The sequence below is a fragment of the Octopus bimaculoides genome, chromosome 14 (assembly GCF_046866305.1).
Source record: "Octopus bimaculoides isolate indiv1 chromosome 14, ASM4686630v1, whole genome shotgun sequence".
Lineage (NCBI taxonomy): Eukaryota > Metazoa > Mollusca > Cephalopoda > Octopoda > Octopodidae > Octopus > Octopus bimaculoides.
In genome coordinates this window covers 53,739,058-53,756,557 of record NC_142941.1, presented here as the reverse complement: position 1 = coordinate 53,756,557, position 17,500 = coordinate 53,739,058, and the positions used below count along the sequence as shown (strand labels likewise).

The following is a 17,500-nucleotide window of genomic DNA, read 5'->3' as shown; positions in this document are numbered from 1 at the left end:
AGAAGCTATCCTTTCTTGACTAGATGTTACCATCATAAAACCAAACATTAATGTAGCATCTAAAAGTACACAAGAATGACTGAATAGAGTTCAAAGGATGATTCTACAACTATTCTGCCTCTCTCAGACACATTAATAAGAGAAATACAATAAAACAAGCTGACTACACCGAGCAATTAAAAGAAAAATCCTGATTAAAACATCAAATAGAAGTTTTTTGAAAGATCAAAGTCTTAGAAGTTTGGAAATGAAAGATGCAATCTTTGAACTGCAGAGAAATGCCTCATTATAATATAATCTGCTTAATCATGATTATCTTTTGAACATGTTACATTTACATATATACATACATGCATGCACACACACACACACACATACATGTATATGTGTGTGTATATAATCATTTTTACCCTGCGTGCATAAGCAAAAGCAAGGTGTTGTAATCACTCATCATTGTCTGTCTGTGTGTTTGCAAAATTAATGGAAAATGGCTGAATGGATTTTCACCAAATTTGGCAGAAATACTCATTGAGTGAGTGGCTTGAAATGATGAAAATTTGGTTTGATTATCTTCAACCATACATAAATGCATACGTAGATATGTAACTCTGTGTGCGTGTGTACAGTGATGGATTCAAGGGTTTCGTTTATTTACAGGTTGATTTCTTAATTTCACCAGTGTATAAATACCTATAATGATGATGCTTAAAAAAAGATGAAAAGAAATTTTAAAAAATTGAACTCATACATTTCCCTGTAAGCAAGTGGTCATATTTATATCTTACAACGAACTACAGTACGTTTGATTCGCCTACTATCATTGAAAAACGTTGAAAACACTTAAATTCTATGCAATATTTTCTATAAGTATTTCATTTTGTTGTCTTTCTTTTTCATATGAATTGACCTTTGTCTGCGTGTGTACAGATCATGTCGTACCTATGTGCGTAGATACATAAATACATACGTAGATATGCGACTGTGTGTGTGTATACAGTGATGATTCGAGGGTTTCGTTTATTTATGGGTTGATTTCTTAATTTCACCAGAGTATAAATATTTATAATGGTGATACTTAAAAAAAAAATAATTCAGTTCAATTAAAAAGCATGGGTAAGCAACGCATTGTAAGCCACACTATAATTTGCAAAAAATTTAGCTGCTCACAAGGTACGCATCCCCCCCCCCCCCGCCGATGTCTCATTTTTTTCACTATGTCTGTTTTTCCCTGCAAACGTGGGTTGGACAAGTTTTCAGTCTTAATCAGTTCTTATTTGAAATCACTATCCTCCTAGATAGATTGCAAGGTCATGTCTCACTCCCATGTCCCAGTTTTGAGCATTGTTTCTCCTTGATACTAACCATTTTACAAGGTGTGCAGAGTGCATTTTGTTATGGCACTAGCATGTGAGTTGGTCATGACCTTGGAAAACTAGAGCGGTCTACATTGTCTCGGCTCACTTGTTCAGCCACTTCATGTAATGTAACTGAGTGTGTTTTGTAAGTAGTTTTTTCACGTACATCACAAAACTAAAGTGCTTGCACTACTCTAAAAGGGAAACCAGATGAGAGGGCAGTGACAGAAGCTGAGCTGTGGTGAGAGAAGTGAAAGTGCAACAGGAGAAATAGATTTATGTGGGTGAAAGTAACAGAAGAGACGGTGCTAGTGGTGACAAAGTAATGAAAGAGGGACAGCAGCAATGCCAGGAGTGAGTGGGGAAAGGCCACAACGACGGAAAAACTACTTATTTGACAGTGAGAAGGTGAGGAGTTGATGAATAGTTAGGAAGATCAGAAAGAAACGAGTGATGTATGTTAATCGTGATAACCTGCAGGGGAGAAAACAAGGGTTTGCAGAAGGGTGACAGGTGGAGGGAAAGATCCTTCATTTTACAGGTATTGTGATAGGAGTAAGAGAGATGTTAGGGTCAGGTGATGGGGCTTCAATGGGGAGAGATTCAGTTCTATACTGTCTATACTGAATATGAGGGGATCAGTGATAGAGAGATGAAAGCATGTAAAAGAAGTAGATGGAGAGTAGGGAGAGAAGAGAGAAATGAAGGATGTCAAGGAGATGGAGGGTTGTAGGGAGAGGGTGAATGAAAGAGAGGGAGAAGGGTATTACAAAAGTGGGTGGCAGATGGTTGGTTGGGAAAGGGCAGCCTAACCCTCATCTCTACCTTGTTTAAGTGTTCTCTTTGCCATGCTTGTACGGAAGAGTATATTTTTCTTCTGCCTTGTATATTCCCAATTGTTGTGGTCTCATAACATTTCTTTCATGAAGCTCTGCATCTTCAAACCAGTTCTCACATCATCCCATGTCATCCGAGGTCTCTCTCTTCCACAAGTTTCATCCATTTTGTACATTCATCACATTCTTGTAGAGCTGTCATCATCCAAATGCATCGCATTCCCTTACCAGTGCAGTCTCATCTCTTGCATGCTGCATCAGTTTTTCACTCAGCTCATCAATGTTACACGTGAGTATGTTCATTTCGTTTCTTTCCAATTTTGTAAAACCCATACACTCTCGGCTCATGTTTCACTACCATGCAGCATTCTACTTCATGCACAAGCTTCGTTTAATCTCCACAGAGTAAAAAGGCTCATTGTCGTTTGCATTTTCTTCACCTGCTTTTACTTTGGCTACCATACTTTCAGTGTGCCCACCTCTCCTACTAACTAGGTCACCTTTGTAACAAAAGCTATCAATTACATCAAGGGAGCTATCCTGGTATTAATTGTCTACAGAAACATTACTTATAAACCTACTATTATTAACAGCTTAAGTGTTTCAGATACAATGATTGTATATAAAGATATGGTGTTTCCATCTATTACATACAGTCTTGGCTAAAATCTATTGATAAATTCCATAGTACAAAGCATCTATTTCACCAGGGCTGTTAGTGCTTACTGCATTTGTACATCTGTCATGTATGAAGTCTACCTTTTTCATTAGCCTGCTTGTGATCCCACCAATACTTTGATACATCCACTGGCTGCAGTATATGAAATTTCTACCTACTCTTTTTCTGCATATTGAGTACCACCACTTGCCTGATGGTACTAGAATCCTGTCTTCTTTTCTGCTTACTAAAATCATGGTCTTAAGTTTACTTTGAGGCCTTCCAATTCTAGATTCTGCTTCCAGGTCTGGAATTTCTTCTCTCACTCCTCTTATAGAATTAGTTAACAAACTAAATCATCACCATACTGAAGTTCCTATGAACAGCTGCTTTTGAAATCCTTTGATATGGTCAAGTGGACCATAATAATCATGAAGAGCTAAGGACTGAGCTCTGATGAACCCTTACTTACATGCTAAATTCATCACTGGACTCATATCTGACCCTCATCTTGTTGACTGTGCCTCTGTACATAACTTGAATGATACTCACAAGCTTTTCATTTACCTTTAGTTTCCTAAGTGATCACTAGATTACAAAGTATGAAATCAATCCAGTCAGAGGTGTTCTGCAGCTCAACAAATACCAGGTACAGGGGCTTACTCCTTGCGAATTACTCTTGAAAAAGTCTCACTTGAAAGAAAGCATTAGTAGTAACACTTCCTCACTCAAAGCTGAACTGCATCTCATCTGGGCTAATTTACTTCCAAATCAATTCAGTCGCAACACTTTCTATAACTTTCATAACCTAGTCCAAAAATTTTGATGCCTCACTAATTGCCTCTAATGCATTACTCTTCTTCCACTCATTGGACGTGACTCCTTTCTGTACAACCTGATTGCATATGCAAGTGTTTAGCCTGTACCCAACTCTGCCAGATATTTTAGCATCTCAGGATTGACTGACGATCAACTTCCTTTAATGCCTTCAAATCTTTGTTTTAGCTACCATACTGCTGTCAATTCAAAATGCTGGTCCCTTTCTGGGTCTGCTTTAGGGAAACCCTTCTTTTTTTTCTATACATACTCCTCATTCAACAACTTCATTCTTCTGTGCATCTTTCTTTTCCCTGTTAGCAAGAGAAAGTGTGCTGTTATCATTTCCTACACACTTCTAATGAGTGTAATTCTATCTAGTACACATCCTTGCAAACTGTAATATCTAACATCTCTGATACTCTTAGATATAAAGCATTGAGTAAAACTCTTATTTTCTGCATCTTTCCTGGCTAATTATACCCGATGTCAAGCTTCTTGTTTAGCATAGTTCTCTGCTGTCCACTTTCTTCCAATGATTCCCGGCTTATCTGTCAACTTTTATGGCTCTGTCTAGGATACTATTCCATCTCCTTGTCATCTTTGATCTTATTAAAATCATACCCCAGCCTGAGATGTGGTTTGTAAACCTCAACAGGTGCCTTGTAAGAACTACCAAGTGCTCAAATGTAAATGTAGTTATAAATATTAGCTTATGATATATAGGGTAAAATAAGCAGGCAAGCTGGTAGAATCATTAGCATGCCAGGCAAAATGCTTTGCAGTATTTTGTCTGTCTTTATGTTCTGAGTTCAAATTCCACCAAGGTCATCTTTGTCTTTCATCCTTTTGGGGATGATAAAATGAATATTATTTGGACACTGAGGTTGGTGTAAATACTCCGTAGAAAGAGGAAAAATTGCCAAAAACACAGCTTTTTAATCCTTTTGTTACTATATTTCTGTTGAAATACACTGCTTTGTTTTAATTAATTTTTAAAATAATGAAGAATTTATAAAATAGTATTATTATAAAGCTGTTTTTCTTTTTTTTTTAACAAATTAACAAGAAACTTTTATAAATTTTAATTTAGGTCACTTTTAGACAGGAAGTTTGTATAGAAGCAAGGCAGCAGCCAGTCTCAGGCAGGGTGCTATCAAAAGTATTAAAAATGACCTATTTTCCAAAACATCAACAATTTTCTGCACTTTTATGTATAGAGACATTGCATCTGATTGGATTCTTGAAAATTGTCATGCATGCAGGTATGCGCTCGCACGTGTGTGTGTGTGTGTGTATGTATATATATATATATATATATATATATATATATATATGAGTTAGAGGTTGTTAATCCAACCAACTTAGGGATAATATCTATCCAATATACATACATACATATTTACGTACAAACATACCCATAGATACATGCATATTACATGTAATATGTATGTACCTATGGGTATGTTTGTACGTAAATATATATGTGTGTATGTATGTATATGTATACATATTTATGTATTCCTCATTATTATACCTTTTCATTCCTACATAACTACAGTAATCTTAGGAGATATGTTTTTTTTTTATATATATTCCACTATTATTTCTCTTTTGATAACTGTCTCCTTCCTCTGTTTATACTTTATCTAATAATATAATAATACACCTAATAATAATAATAATTGATTCCTTGGTATGCATATACATATGCATATTAATATAAAAATATATGTACATGTGTTTATGTATGTTTATGTGTATGTATGTATAAGTGTGTATATGTGTATGTCTTTGTATTTATAACTTAACCTTATGAACTTTCTAAACTCTCTGACGAAGCCCAGAGACACACCGAAGTACCTGAATCTTATCTACCAAATACTTCAGTTCACTGAAGGGATGTAAGTAGATTGGGGTACTTTGACCTCTTGGCTGAAACAGCTGTAAGATATTATCCTAGCAGGCATGTATTTTGATTCCCATCGTCCAGTCTGCATTTTGTTGTGTAAAATGTATTTTACTCCTGATGTATAGTATTATTACTGTTACTCTTTATAAACAACTCTTCCCTGTTATTTACAGCTTCATTTTCACTTAAAAAGCTTCTAAGACAAACTATTTCTTTTTAAATTTCTCAATGTTTCAATTTAATCAAAATAAATATACATGTACGTTTGCATGATTGTGTGCAAACTTACGACGGGGTATTGAAAGTTTCTTGGCTTTTCGGTAAGAGAAGATACAGGAGGATCAGTTAATTATGGTTTTATTCAACATATTCCCCTCTCAGATTCTCACACTTATTTCAGTGGTCCTTCAGTTTTTCTAAGCCCTGTAAAAGAACTGGGAAAGTTGGGCCTCCAGCCAGGCCTTTCACGACACTCTTAAAGCCAGGAACTTTTCAGCAACCCCTCGTATATATGTGTGTATGCATATATGAGCATACACATATCCACGTGTGTGTGTGTGTGTGTGTGTATATATATATATATATATATAAATATATATATATATATGCATGCATGTGTATGTACACGTGTGTATATTTTCTTGCGTGTATGTCTCTCTCTTCCTCCCTCTCTTTCTCTGGGAAAGTACTATTGAACGAGTGTATGGATTACGTATACAGGTATGTTTGTGTGTGGGTTGATATATTTCGGCATTAAACTATTCAGACAATTTGGCATATGTGGATGCTGCTTTACTTGTATATTAGCAGCTTAGCTCACACACGTTTTTTTAGAGTTTAGAAGAATGAAGAAGTGAGAGAACACATGAAATCTACCTCTTATACACACACACACACACACACGCATATATATATATATATGTACGTACTATCTGTGTGTGTATAATATATATTACGTTTCATTTGTCCGGTTGATCTAGTTGACCTATGATAAAAAGCCATTCTTGCTGTGACCACCCTGTTTTTTCCTAGGCTCCATTGGTCTTGCCATTTGTCGAGTATCAGTTTCTGCCCTGGTCGATCACATTGTAGTGGCGCGTGTGGCCGCCATCTTGGGAAGTGCCATTGTGCATGTGCAAGGGATTTGGCGTCAGCGGAAGTACCCGAGTACGCATGCGAAATGCAACAGGTGGAGAAAAACCAATAGCGTTCGCGCTCTTTTATCTCTAGCAGCGGTGGCGACAACACGTATCTCTTATCCATCCAGCAGCCGTCGTGACAGGACGTCTTCCAGGCTCTGTCCTAACTCGACTTCGACATGTGGTCGAAGCTTTCTTTGGTATTCTAGCGGCATGCCTATTCACCCAGGAACGAAACGGCTCTACACCAACCTAGAATAAATCATTGATCTGTCGTTACCGTTATCCCTCGTGTTGTTGTATTTCTGAATTTTAATGATTAATATAAGAACTGGGGAGAGACGGCCGAGCTGTCATATTTCATCACAATTCTTATAACTGGTGACCCCCGACGTGATAATTCATTCAATTCTTATAGCTGGTGACCCCCAACGTGATAACGGAATTATCTCTCAAACAACTCGTAAAAAAAAGAATGAAGAGACGACGGAAAAAAAAAAAAACAACACAAGAGACGATGGAATTGAACAATCCAACCAACTGCAACAGTTTTCTTACACCGGAGAAATACCATACAGCCTGGAAACTGAACCATCAACTACTATGACATGAGCCGTCGCTTATTTCTCTCACCCAAGTTTTTTTTTTTTCAACACCAATTGAGACCGAGAAAAGAACAAACGAGTGAACAGTGATCTCTCTTTTCGCCCGACTCCACATGGCTTGAAAAACAGAAAAAAAAAAAGACAAACAACGTTGCTTCCATCTATTGTCTTACAGGACAATACACAAAGAAAAAAAAATACTACACACACGCACATACATAAAAAGTTTTGCCTGTATTGTTTTTTCCTTGCAGCAACGACGTAAGGTTGGTCAACAATATTTTTTTCTACAGACAGTACAAACCAACACCTTCTGAGGTCTAACCACTGACCACAGAGCACACAGCAGTTCCAGCGACGACACGACAATAGCCTTATGGAGACCCAACACTTCGTTCAACATCTTACGGACCTCCGTCTTCATCGCCTCCAGCTTCTTAGGGTCAACACCAACTTCTTGCTACGTACACAGCAACCAACAGCACTCGCACAGGTTCTATCTCAACACTTTGTGAATTATTTCACCATGGTTAACAGCGAATACAACCTGCGAGAACACCTGTATCAAGTAACCGGCAGCAGCATTGAAGCCACAACCTCTCACGACATGTGCCTCTCCTCTGGTTCTGTTACGCGGTCTCGACTTCTTGTTACAGCACCTCAACTACTGTGTACCTTAACTACGAACTGGTATTTACTACCTTAGTGTCTGGACTTTCTTCTAACGCCCTTATAGACTCTTTTCTATGCTCTGTATTACTTGCACACACATGCATCCATGTTTGTATACACATACACTTTGTTTACATGACTGCCTGCCTATTATTGTGTTTATATGTCACACTCACACAAACAGGAAAAAAAAAAAGCAAACACCATTGTTTTTTGTTTTTAGGAACATTTCTCTCTCTCTCTCTCTCCTATGCACACATGGTTCTACAATCTTTTCCCAGATTGATCTGGTTCGCGCTTATCACCAGATTCCACCATTTATCGCAACTTTTTCAGCGATTCCGCGCATATAATGTGCACACTGTCTTCTAAAACAGACAAACTCTCTCCTCGTGCTTTCAGTCACCTGGACTATATTTCACAGTCATTTGCCAGGGAAGCAGAACATCCCTGTTGATGCTCTTACGAGACTCTCTGTCAATTCTATTTCCTCTCCTGCAGCAATTGATTTACTTACTATTTCACAGGACCAAACTCTTTTGTCGACGTTAGATTTAACTTCGCCAAAATTCAACAATTGTAAATTTGCCTATCTTCCACGCACCACCAGCTACCATCCCGCTTCTAATGGGATGGTTGAGCGACTTTATAGGCAACTTAAGGCTGCCTTACGCACCTCGCCCAACCCGCACCCTTTCGTGTGCTTTCTCGCACTCCAAAGTTCTTCAAGGTCGACGCTAATGGTCGTACAGAGATTGTCTGTCGACCGTCTGAAAATAGCGTACCTTGAAAAACCCTTAACTTCTGTGGACGACGTGCCCGTTTTTCGAACACCGCACACACCACTGTCAACATCTTTACCAATGCATACACCAACATCAATACCATCACACACACACCAGAAACCACTCCACCTTCGTCGTTGTGACAAAACTCAAATGACCCTTATGTCACTAGATCTGGCCGGACAGTGCATTGGCCAAAGAAACTTTCCAAAACAATATACATTTGACATTTTTGTGCCGCCAGCATTTCATTTCTCTGTACAAACATTGTTTTTCTTTCATTTCTGTGCACAGAAACGTGCTAAAAGAAAATATGTACACATTACATATTGTTTCAACCTTTGCATACACATTTGCTCACGCCAACAACACCGTTGCAACTTTTTTTCACACAGACCCTTTATCTCTAGGTCTGGCTGAACTTTTCATGTTGAACAGAACTTTTTTTCTTACTCACATCGTGTCGGATGCAAAAGCTTTGCTTCCATTATTGCATCCAACACAGCATTGTTTTGCAAATTTATTGAGCTTGTCATTCTTTGTTTTAACAAAACAATTTTTGCTTTTTCATTGTATAATTTTAGCCGTGTTTTCTGGGTTCGGCGGCCATCTTGTTTCCGCGCCCTCTGCAATCTTTCCTTGTTTCGTGCTATGCACTCGGGGGGGGGGGGGGAGACATTGTAGTGGCGCGTGTGGCCGCCATCTTGGGAAGTTCCATTGCGCATGTGCAAGGGATTTGCCGTCAGCGGAAGTACCCGAGCACGCATGCACAATGCAACAGGTGGAGAAAAACCAATAGCGTTCGCTTTCTTTTCTCTCTAGCAGCGGTCGCGACAACACGTATTCTCTCAGCTCGATACCGACATGTGGTCGAAGCTTCCTTGGTATTCTAGCGGCAAGCCTGTTCACCCAGGAACGAAACGGCTCTACACCAACCTAGAATAAATCATTGATCTGTCATTACCGTTATCCCTCGTGTTGTTGTATTTCTGAATTTTAATGATTAATATAAGAACTGGGGAGAGACGGCCAAGCCGTCATATCTCATCCAATTCTTATAACATCTACTAAAAAAAAAAAAACATTCCATCATTGACCATCCAGCGATTATTTTTTTACATGCATCTTGTATGTAAGAAATCACCTTTGAAAATACAGCAGTGAGTGATTGGACTGCTATTTCTGTGACTTTAAGTATCCACCTCGGTAGCCTCGTGTTGCCCTGTGTGTGAAGAGTTTAGTTACCAAATTTTGCTGTTTGTTGCTGCCTTAGCTTCTAAGTGTTGGAATGAAGACTTGTAATTAACTGAAATACATAGATTGCTTTATAATATAGTTATTACAGGTATCTTAAATTCATACCAGTTTTCTCTCTCTCTTTGTCTATCTCTTCCTCCCTCTCTCTCTTTCTCTCTCTCTGTCTCTCTCTCTCTCTGTATGTGTGTTTTCGCACTTACGTTTCTGTAGTTGTTTTAAAAAATTAATCACACATGTACTTCGCTAATCGAAGTGTTGTTTAGCCTCTGGTCAGACCTAGTCGAACAAAGCTCTGATCAAAAGCGTTTCAACTTGATCATACCGTCTTTATTTAGTTATTTTTTGGCTGATAATCTTGGTATTCATTAAGCAATGTTCATTCCCGTGTTTCTGATTTGAGAGGTTTGGTTCTAATTTCTAGCATGGAGAGGCCCTTCGCCGTCTCGTTTTTTAAAATTGGTTGCTTGGTTAGGACAATTGCAACAGTTTTCTTTTCATTTTTTTCTTCTGTCAGAATGTTTTAAGATCCTGACAAAAAGAAAATTACATTATGGGAAAGAATTGCTGTTAGAAGAAAGAGGGTCTGACAAGAAACTAACGATTGCTAGAGGAGAAGACCCAGTCTTCGTTGATGCGACGACACTGCTAAATATTGAGGTATGCGCGTGTGATCTCACGTTTGACATCTCAATCATTTTGTGTTAGTAAATAATGAAGTAACGAGCTAAATATTAAAAAATAGAATGGTAGAAAACTATTTTTATTCTATTTTACAAGATCTGGGTGGAATTGGGAATTAACAAATATTATTGCCAGGATTATGACACGAGAAAATTCAATCTTCGGTGAAACAACGGTGTTTTAACAAAGCTGATCTTATTTCAGTGCAAAACACCCCCCAAAGTCGCAGGGGTGGGAGATGCATGACCCTCTAAAATTTAGTCTAAATGAATCAATTCACCAGATTGGTACAAAGTTATTTCTTCGACTGTTGAGGAATGAAGGACGAAATATAAAAAAAGCCCATTTGTGTCAAACTCGGTTAATAGAGAAGAAAGAAATTTCTATAAGGCATATGTTTCTTCTGGGCAATGATCTCTCCTACCATTTCTGCTGCTACTCACACCAATTCAACTCCTATATTTAACACATTTGTGTACAAGGTCATTTGAATTGACGCTGGTTTCATTATCACATCATTAATTACCCATTGAAGTAGTTGGTTATTATTTCAATGTACCTTCGCTGTTTATTTTTACAACACGAGTTTAGTTATTTATTTACATTTGGTTGGGGTGGGGTAGCAGGTAATTAACTTCTATGTTTTCTGTCTTTTATTTTGTTATTTGTTATCTGGTTTTTCTTGTCTATTCGTTTAATTATAGAATTTCAATCTGTTACACCATTCTTTCTAACAACGTGTGTACACTAATTAATTACTCTCACTTTTCATGGTGTCTCTCTAGCATTGTGTTCTAGGCTCTCTCTCTCTCTCTCACTCACACTCTCATTTACTCTCGCCCTTTTTCTCTCCCTCACTTTCTCTTTCACATTTGCTCTCTTTCTCTTTCACATTTGCTCTCTTTCTCTTCTTCCATTTCTCTCGCCCCACCCTTCTCTTGTTCGCTCAACTTTCTCTTTCTCTCTCTTTCTCCTATTTGTTCTCTCTCTCTTTCTACTCTTTACTCCTTTTTCTTCTATTCTGTTTTTCTTCTCTCTCTCAAACGTACAACTGTGCATACATATAGGTCTATACACATGATTAACTGACATATATAAACAAATAGAATTTATTTTAATGATAACTTTAAATTCATACAAGCAGTTAAAACTGGGAGAAAAAAATAGTGCTGTGTGGAACATTTAATCCACCTTTTGAAGTCTTTAGACATTACTATTTACAACGCAGATCGTCACTAATTTCCTTTCATATCTATCTATCTATCATGTGTGTGTGTTAATTTGGTCGAATCAGTCCCTTCCCACAGGTGAGACTCAGAGTAGACCGACTCGACCAAAATTAAATCTATTATTAATTTCTGCTATGGCATTGAATATTCTTTTTTTTCCGACAGTTAACACTAAACGGATACATACATACATACATGATGCGTGTGTGTGTGTGTGTGCAGTTACCCGCCTGGTCGAGTAGACCAAGGTATTGGCGTATCTGTTCATGCATCGCGAATACAAATTCAATGCAGGTATGCTGTAACGTTTCTGGGATTAGAATTTTAAAAAATAAGAAAAACGTATTATTCTATTTAATCCTAATCCACTTAGGCAAGAATAGATAGATACCAAGTCTCTGAATGTTCACTTTGATAGTCTGGCATCCTATCCAGGATGTAATTATTCCTTTGCTCTGCTTCCAGCGACGAAACTTGAACTTAAAACTTAAATTCCAGTTCATTTACGCATTTAACGTTTACACACACAAGCATATGCACAGTTCTGTGTGTGTGTGTGTGATGTCTGGTTTTTACAGAACAGTTTTGTTTATCTTGATTTCATATCGATTGAATTTAATCAAATGAAATTTTAACGCATCATCTTTGCAATTAGAAAAAGGAGGGAAATTCTACACGCACATATACACGTGCAAATATACATACACCAACATTGTGTGTGTATGTACATGTGTCTGTGTGCGTGTATGTATATACGTGTGTTTACATGTGCTTATATGCATATACGCGTATGTGTGTGTGTGTGTTAAGTGTCAGTATGTATGCGTGTGTGTGTGTGTAAAGTATCAGTTTACATGTCAGTCAATATCGATTTTTTTAAAAGATCTCAATTAATACATAATACTTTTTATTTTTTATTTTTTGGCTGTGTTCGTCGTGTGGTGCGCGAATCAAGGTAGAATCCTATGAATGAGAGTATGCACGCATATTTGTGCGTATGTATTGATATGTCGTCTGGTTTATTGATTATTTCCGGGATGCATGGTGTTGAGTGTTTGTCTTTTAATTACCTTTCAACAAATCTATATTGCACAACGAAAGTAGAGGTGCATTTGTTATCTTATTCGTGTTTAATTGTTCTCGAGAAACTGTGACGATGTTGTTGACCAAAGTGGAAGGCGTGGACTCCTCTTTAATTAAAATCCAGTCACCGTTCCATACAACCTCGTCGATATCGTAATCATTAATTTTCGTCACCATCGCAATTATTATCCAAGAAATCTTTTCAAAGAATATCTGTATGGTTAGTCTCGCTAGTATAAGGTTTATTGTCGTTATTTATATCTTTTTACTATGCTGTGACATGGTATTTTGACGTAGTCAAATTTTAAAATGGACTAGGAGATCTATAAAAAAAAAATTTGTATGGATTATCATGGTTGTTTATAGTCATATTAAATACAACAGTTATCTTTAATTTTTTTTATTCCAAAGTTAACTGTGACTGCCGTTTTTACGCAGTCAAATTTAAAATGGATCAACAAAGTCTATAACTGTCTCACACGCGCGTACACACACACACACACACTCAAGAGAGAGACCCGATTTTTGTTAAATATACTGAAGAAGATTATTAAATTCTACGAGCACATCCTGCCCTTATGGTTCTCATATTGTTCGCTGTTTTACATATGAAAGGTAGATGATCAGAAACAAATTTGGTACTTGGTGCAGTTTGTTTCCTGAATTCCAGTCATAGGTTTTAAACTTTGTCTGTGGAAATGAAACAGGAGTAATAGTGTATTGAATATCTACCAATCTATATATTTAAAGAATACAACTCATAGAAAATGCTGAACCTGAGTTTCTAGACAGACTCAGTCTCATTTATTGAGTAATGAATCAAGTGAACAACTAAAAACAGTTTTGTATGTTCACCCTCTCCACCACCATTTATTGTCAAAGTAGTCAGGTGCAAATTGCAGTTTTGCTGTTGACAGTTTAGAACGAACTGGTACAAGGAGATATTCAGACTTAGTTTCATTTGAAAACGACCCACCAGATTCCCACCTCATATATGAAGTGGTTAATACAAATTTCTGAAACAACCTAATCAGGTGAGTTTAATTATGTTACTCACCATGCCAAGTTTGAGAAGCATTCTCTCTGGTCAATAGCTCCAGTCTGTGTCAATAGCTTTTGTCTAATTTAACAAACACTACACAAAGGTACTTGCTGTGTTTGCTGGCTTATTTTTAAAATCATTTTAATTAAAAAAAAAAAAAGAAAACAGGCATGGTCTGGTGATCATATTCACAATGCCATGCACTAACCTAAAGCTTGTTGAGTCGATAGATTCCATGAAGTGAATATTGATTTGTTCCCAAATGATATCAGTCTAGTTCTTATCAAAAATAGTAGAGAAAAGAGGAATACTCCAGACATGTCCTCCTACTGAGGTGCCCTTGAACTCTTGTGGCACAAAGTTAATGACTATTGATTTTTTTTTTTTTCTATACATGGCTTCATCAGAATATGAAGGTAAGCACTGTCTGTGACCTTTTTCGCAGCACCTTCAAGAATGGTGGAAGAAAAAGAAAAACATAACGCCAAGTCTTGAGAAGGAAATTGAGTTAAGTGGTAAATGTTGCAAAAACCCTTCTGATGGACTCTACCTGTTGCTGGGTAGTAGACTTAATCCATTGCCTGGTTTAGCATCACAATCTGGCCTTTAGGTGCTGAGTCAATTCTACTGCAAGCAGTAAGATCAGGTTTCAAGTTCAAGGATAGATATGTTAATGCTTGGATTCTCACTGACCTGTGTACACCCCACGAATTATTATCTGCTTGGCAGACATCGTCACCCATCTGCAGATAATATTTATTTGCGGATTTCCATAAACAAAAGACTGTGCTCTTGTTAAATTCATCAGTCCAATGGAATAACTTTGATTGAAGAGATATACAACAAAGTGGAAATGCTGTGGTGTCTCACAATTTCCTTACTCTGGTGAATTGTGTTTGTTATGATCATTCATCAGCTAAAGGAAGGTGGTGTTCTCTGATGATGAAAAAACAACAACAATCAGATATTCACGTTCAAATCTGCCCAGATGTATTAACAATAAATGGTTATGTTATTGTTTGAACTCTTACTGTTCTGCATGTACCTCGTGAATTATTAACAATATTCAGTCATACTAGTTTCAAAAGGCAATTATTTGGGGAACATTTAAGTCTTAGTTTTGTAATTGGGTCTTAACTAAATCAGAAATGTTTTTTCTGCCTCTGTCTCTTATCTCCCATTTTTAGTCTGTTTTAGTTTAGGGGTGTCAAACTCATTTGGTTTTGTGGCTGGGTTGTTGCATAAACTAGATCTCTCAGGCCTGTTGGGATAATTATTCATGGAAAAATAGATATTAAAATGATGATGATGATCTGTGTGTGTATGTATTTATCTATCTATCTGTTTGTCTCTTGCAGTACAGCCTGGCTATTTACGTTGACAACCGTTATCTTTCTGAGTCTGATAGTAAGTTTGTATCCCTTGTGATTGAGGAGCTTACCAACTATGCCACAAATGCAGTGAAAGAGAGGTAAGACAAGCTACAATTGTCTATATTTGTTGTTCTTCTTCTTGAGCCACCTGTCAACCCTGGTTCAGCAGACTAGACATCAGAACTGTTCCTTCTGTAACCATCCTGTCATTTTTCTTTTTCCTACAGTATATAGAGATCTCCATTAATCAATATGCCCTTCCTTTTTTAAAATTGCTAGGTGTCTGATTCTAGGGAGATATAGTTTCTATTTGTAGCAGAACTGAACTATGCAGTGTCTTTCTTTCCTTCCAAGTGGAAGTAAGGCGGTGAGCAAAAGGTTTTGTGGTATTTCTTCCAGCTCTTTGTGTTGTTAGTTCTAATTCCATTGAGATCAACTCAAAACTTTCCAGAGGCAGGGTTTATATATGTAGGGCTGTAAGTCTTTGGGTCATACCTAATCATTTGACAGATTGCCTACATACCATAGTCTGCTTGATCAGAGCTGATTTGGGGTCACACACTTTGTGGTACCCTTTAAAATATTAGTGGAATTGATTAGATTGTTAAATATCTTGATTATGGAAGCTGTAGCCATGGACACAAACCACTGACCTGTAAGTCTCCAGGATATTTGATAGCTCAACAGAAGGGCCATGCTACATTTCACTCTGTACAACTAGATTCCAGACTAGCTAATGTTGTCAAAGTCATCAACTAGCCCTCCCCTACCAAATTTCAGGCCTTGTGCCTATAATAGAAAGGATTATTATTATTTTCCTTCTTTCAGTTTTGTTTCTATTTGTTGCTGAGTGTCTTCCCAAAATACCTGGGGCAAAGAAACTCACTGTATACATTGGTAAGCCATTAAAATAAACATACCAGAGTGTTCATTTACAAAATCAAGTTATGTGATGGAAGCGAAAGGAAAAAAAGAAAGGAAAATAGAAAATTATTATTGTTATTATTATTATTATGGAGATGTACTTGCATAGCAAGTGACCTGATCTGAGACTGTGTGCTGAAACAAAAACAATTGCAGCGTGAAAGGTGTTTATATGCCATTTAAGAAACACACAAAAACCGATTCACTTCAACATTTAAATTTAATTTGTCAAAATATTTTCTTCACTTTAAAACCGCGACCTGTTCACTGACAAAATTTGTGCTGCATTTCAAAGTAACGAAAATATTTTGACAGATTAAATTTAAATGTTGAAGTGAATCTAACAGTTTTTGTGTGTTTCTAAATGGTTTATAAACACCTTCCATGCTACAATTATTATTATTATGTATCATTTTATTTGAAAACCAGAATGGTCAGTTTTGTAAAGGTAGGCATTTACTTAATCGAATCTACCTTAGTATTTAATTACTAGCATTTACTCTTTTGAACATCGTGATAGAAAGCAACATCAAAAACCGTGGCAGGATTTGAGCTAAGAATAGAAAACCTTAAAGCAGACACCCTAAAGCCTCTCCACAATCTGAACCTAATTTATTCTTCTCTGTCCACTAATATTCACAGATCAAAGCAAAATATTGATTTCTTTTTGAGATACACAGCTAATATTTGTAGGAACAAAAGTATTGTCTACTGAATAGATTCCAGTATATTTATTTACTAATTAATAGTATTTATATTAATCCCTCATTCCCGGCGGAGCAATAATGTAAAATGTAACGGAAAAATAGAAAGAGCAAAATCAGTCCCTGAGGAATATGAACTTATATGAGAATATATAGAACTGGATATTGTAATATATGTTGTTTAGTCTAATAGTCTGCCGTCTTTATGTCTGTACGACTCCACTGTCTTTGGAGTTTAGCATGATATTGATTTGATTTCTCACATTGGCTCAAAGCCACAAATGTTGTTTAGTGTCAGATTAGCCAAGGTGCCACACAATGCAATAGAACCCTAAACCCCAGAGTTACTTAGTGAACTTCCTTGCCATTCAGCCATACCTGCACTTCAAATGTAGATCTTTATTTCTGACTCTGACACAAGATAACAAG

At 37.0% G+C, this 17,500-nt stretch overlaps 1 protein-coding gene across 4 annotated transcripts in view; it reads left to right on the top strand.

The window, feature by feature from the left end:
• LOC106867709 (uncharacterized) overlaps positions 1–17,500 on the top strand; it is a 41,175-nt gene that overhangs the window by 4,130 nt on the left and 19,545 nt on the right. Inside the window, exons 2-3 of one of the 4 annotated variants that reach the window (XM_089362957.1) lie at positions 2,385–2,480; positions 15,429–15,541. The exons of 1 other annotated variant lie outside the window; for it this stretch is intronic. In XM_089362957.1, the coding sequence (XP_089219083.1) occupies positions 2,472–2,480; positions 15,429–15,541 (122 nt within the window). In that variant the 5' untranslated portion in view covers positions 2,385–2,471. The remainder of the gene's footprint in view (positions 1–2,384; positions 2,481–15,428; positions 15,542–17,500) is intronic. 2 more of the 4 variants (XM_089362958.1, XM_089362959.1) reach the window with 2 other exon arrangements.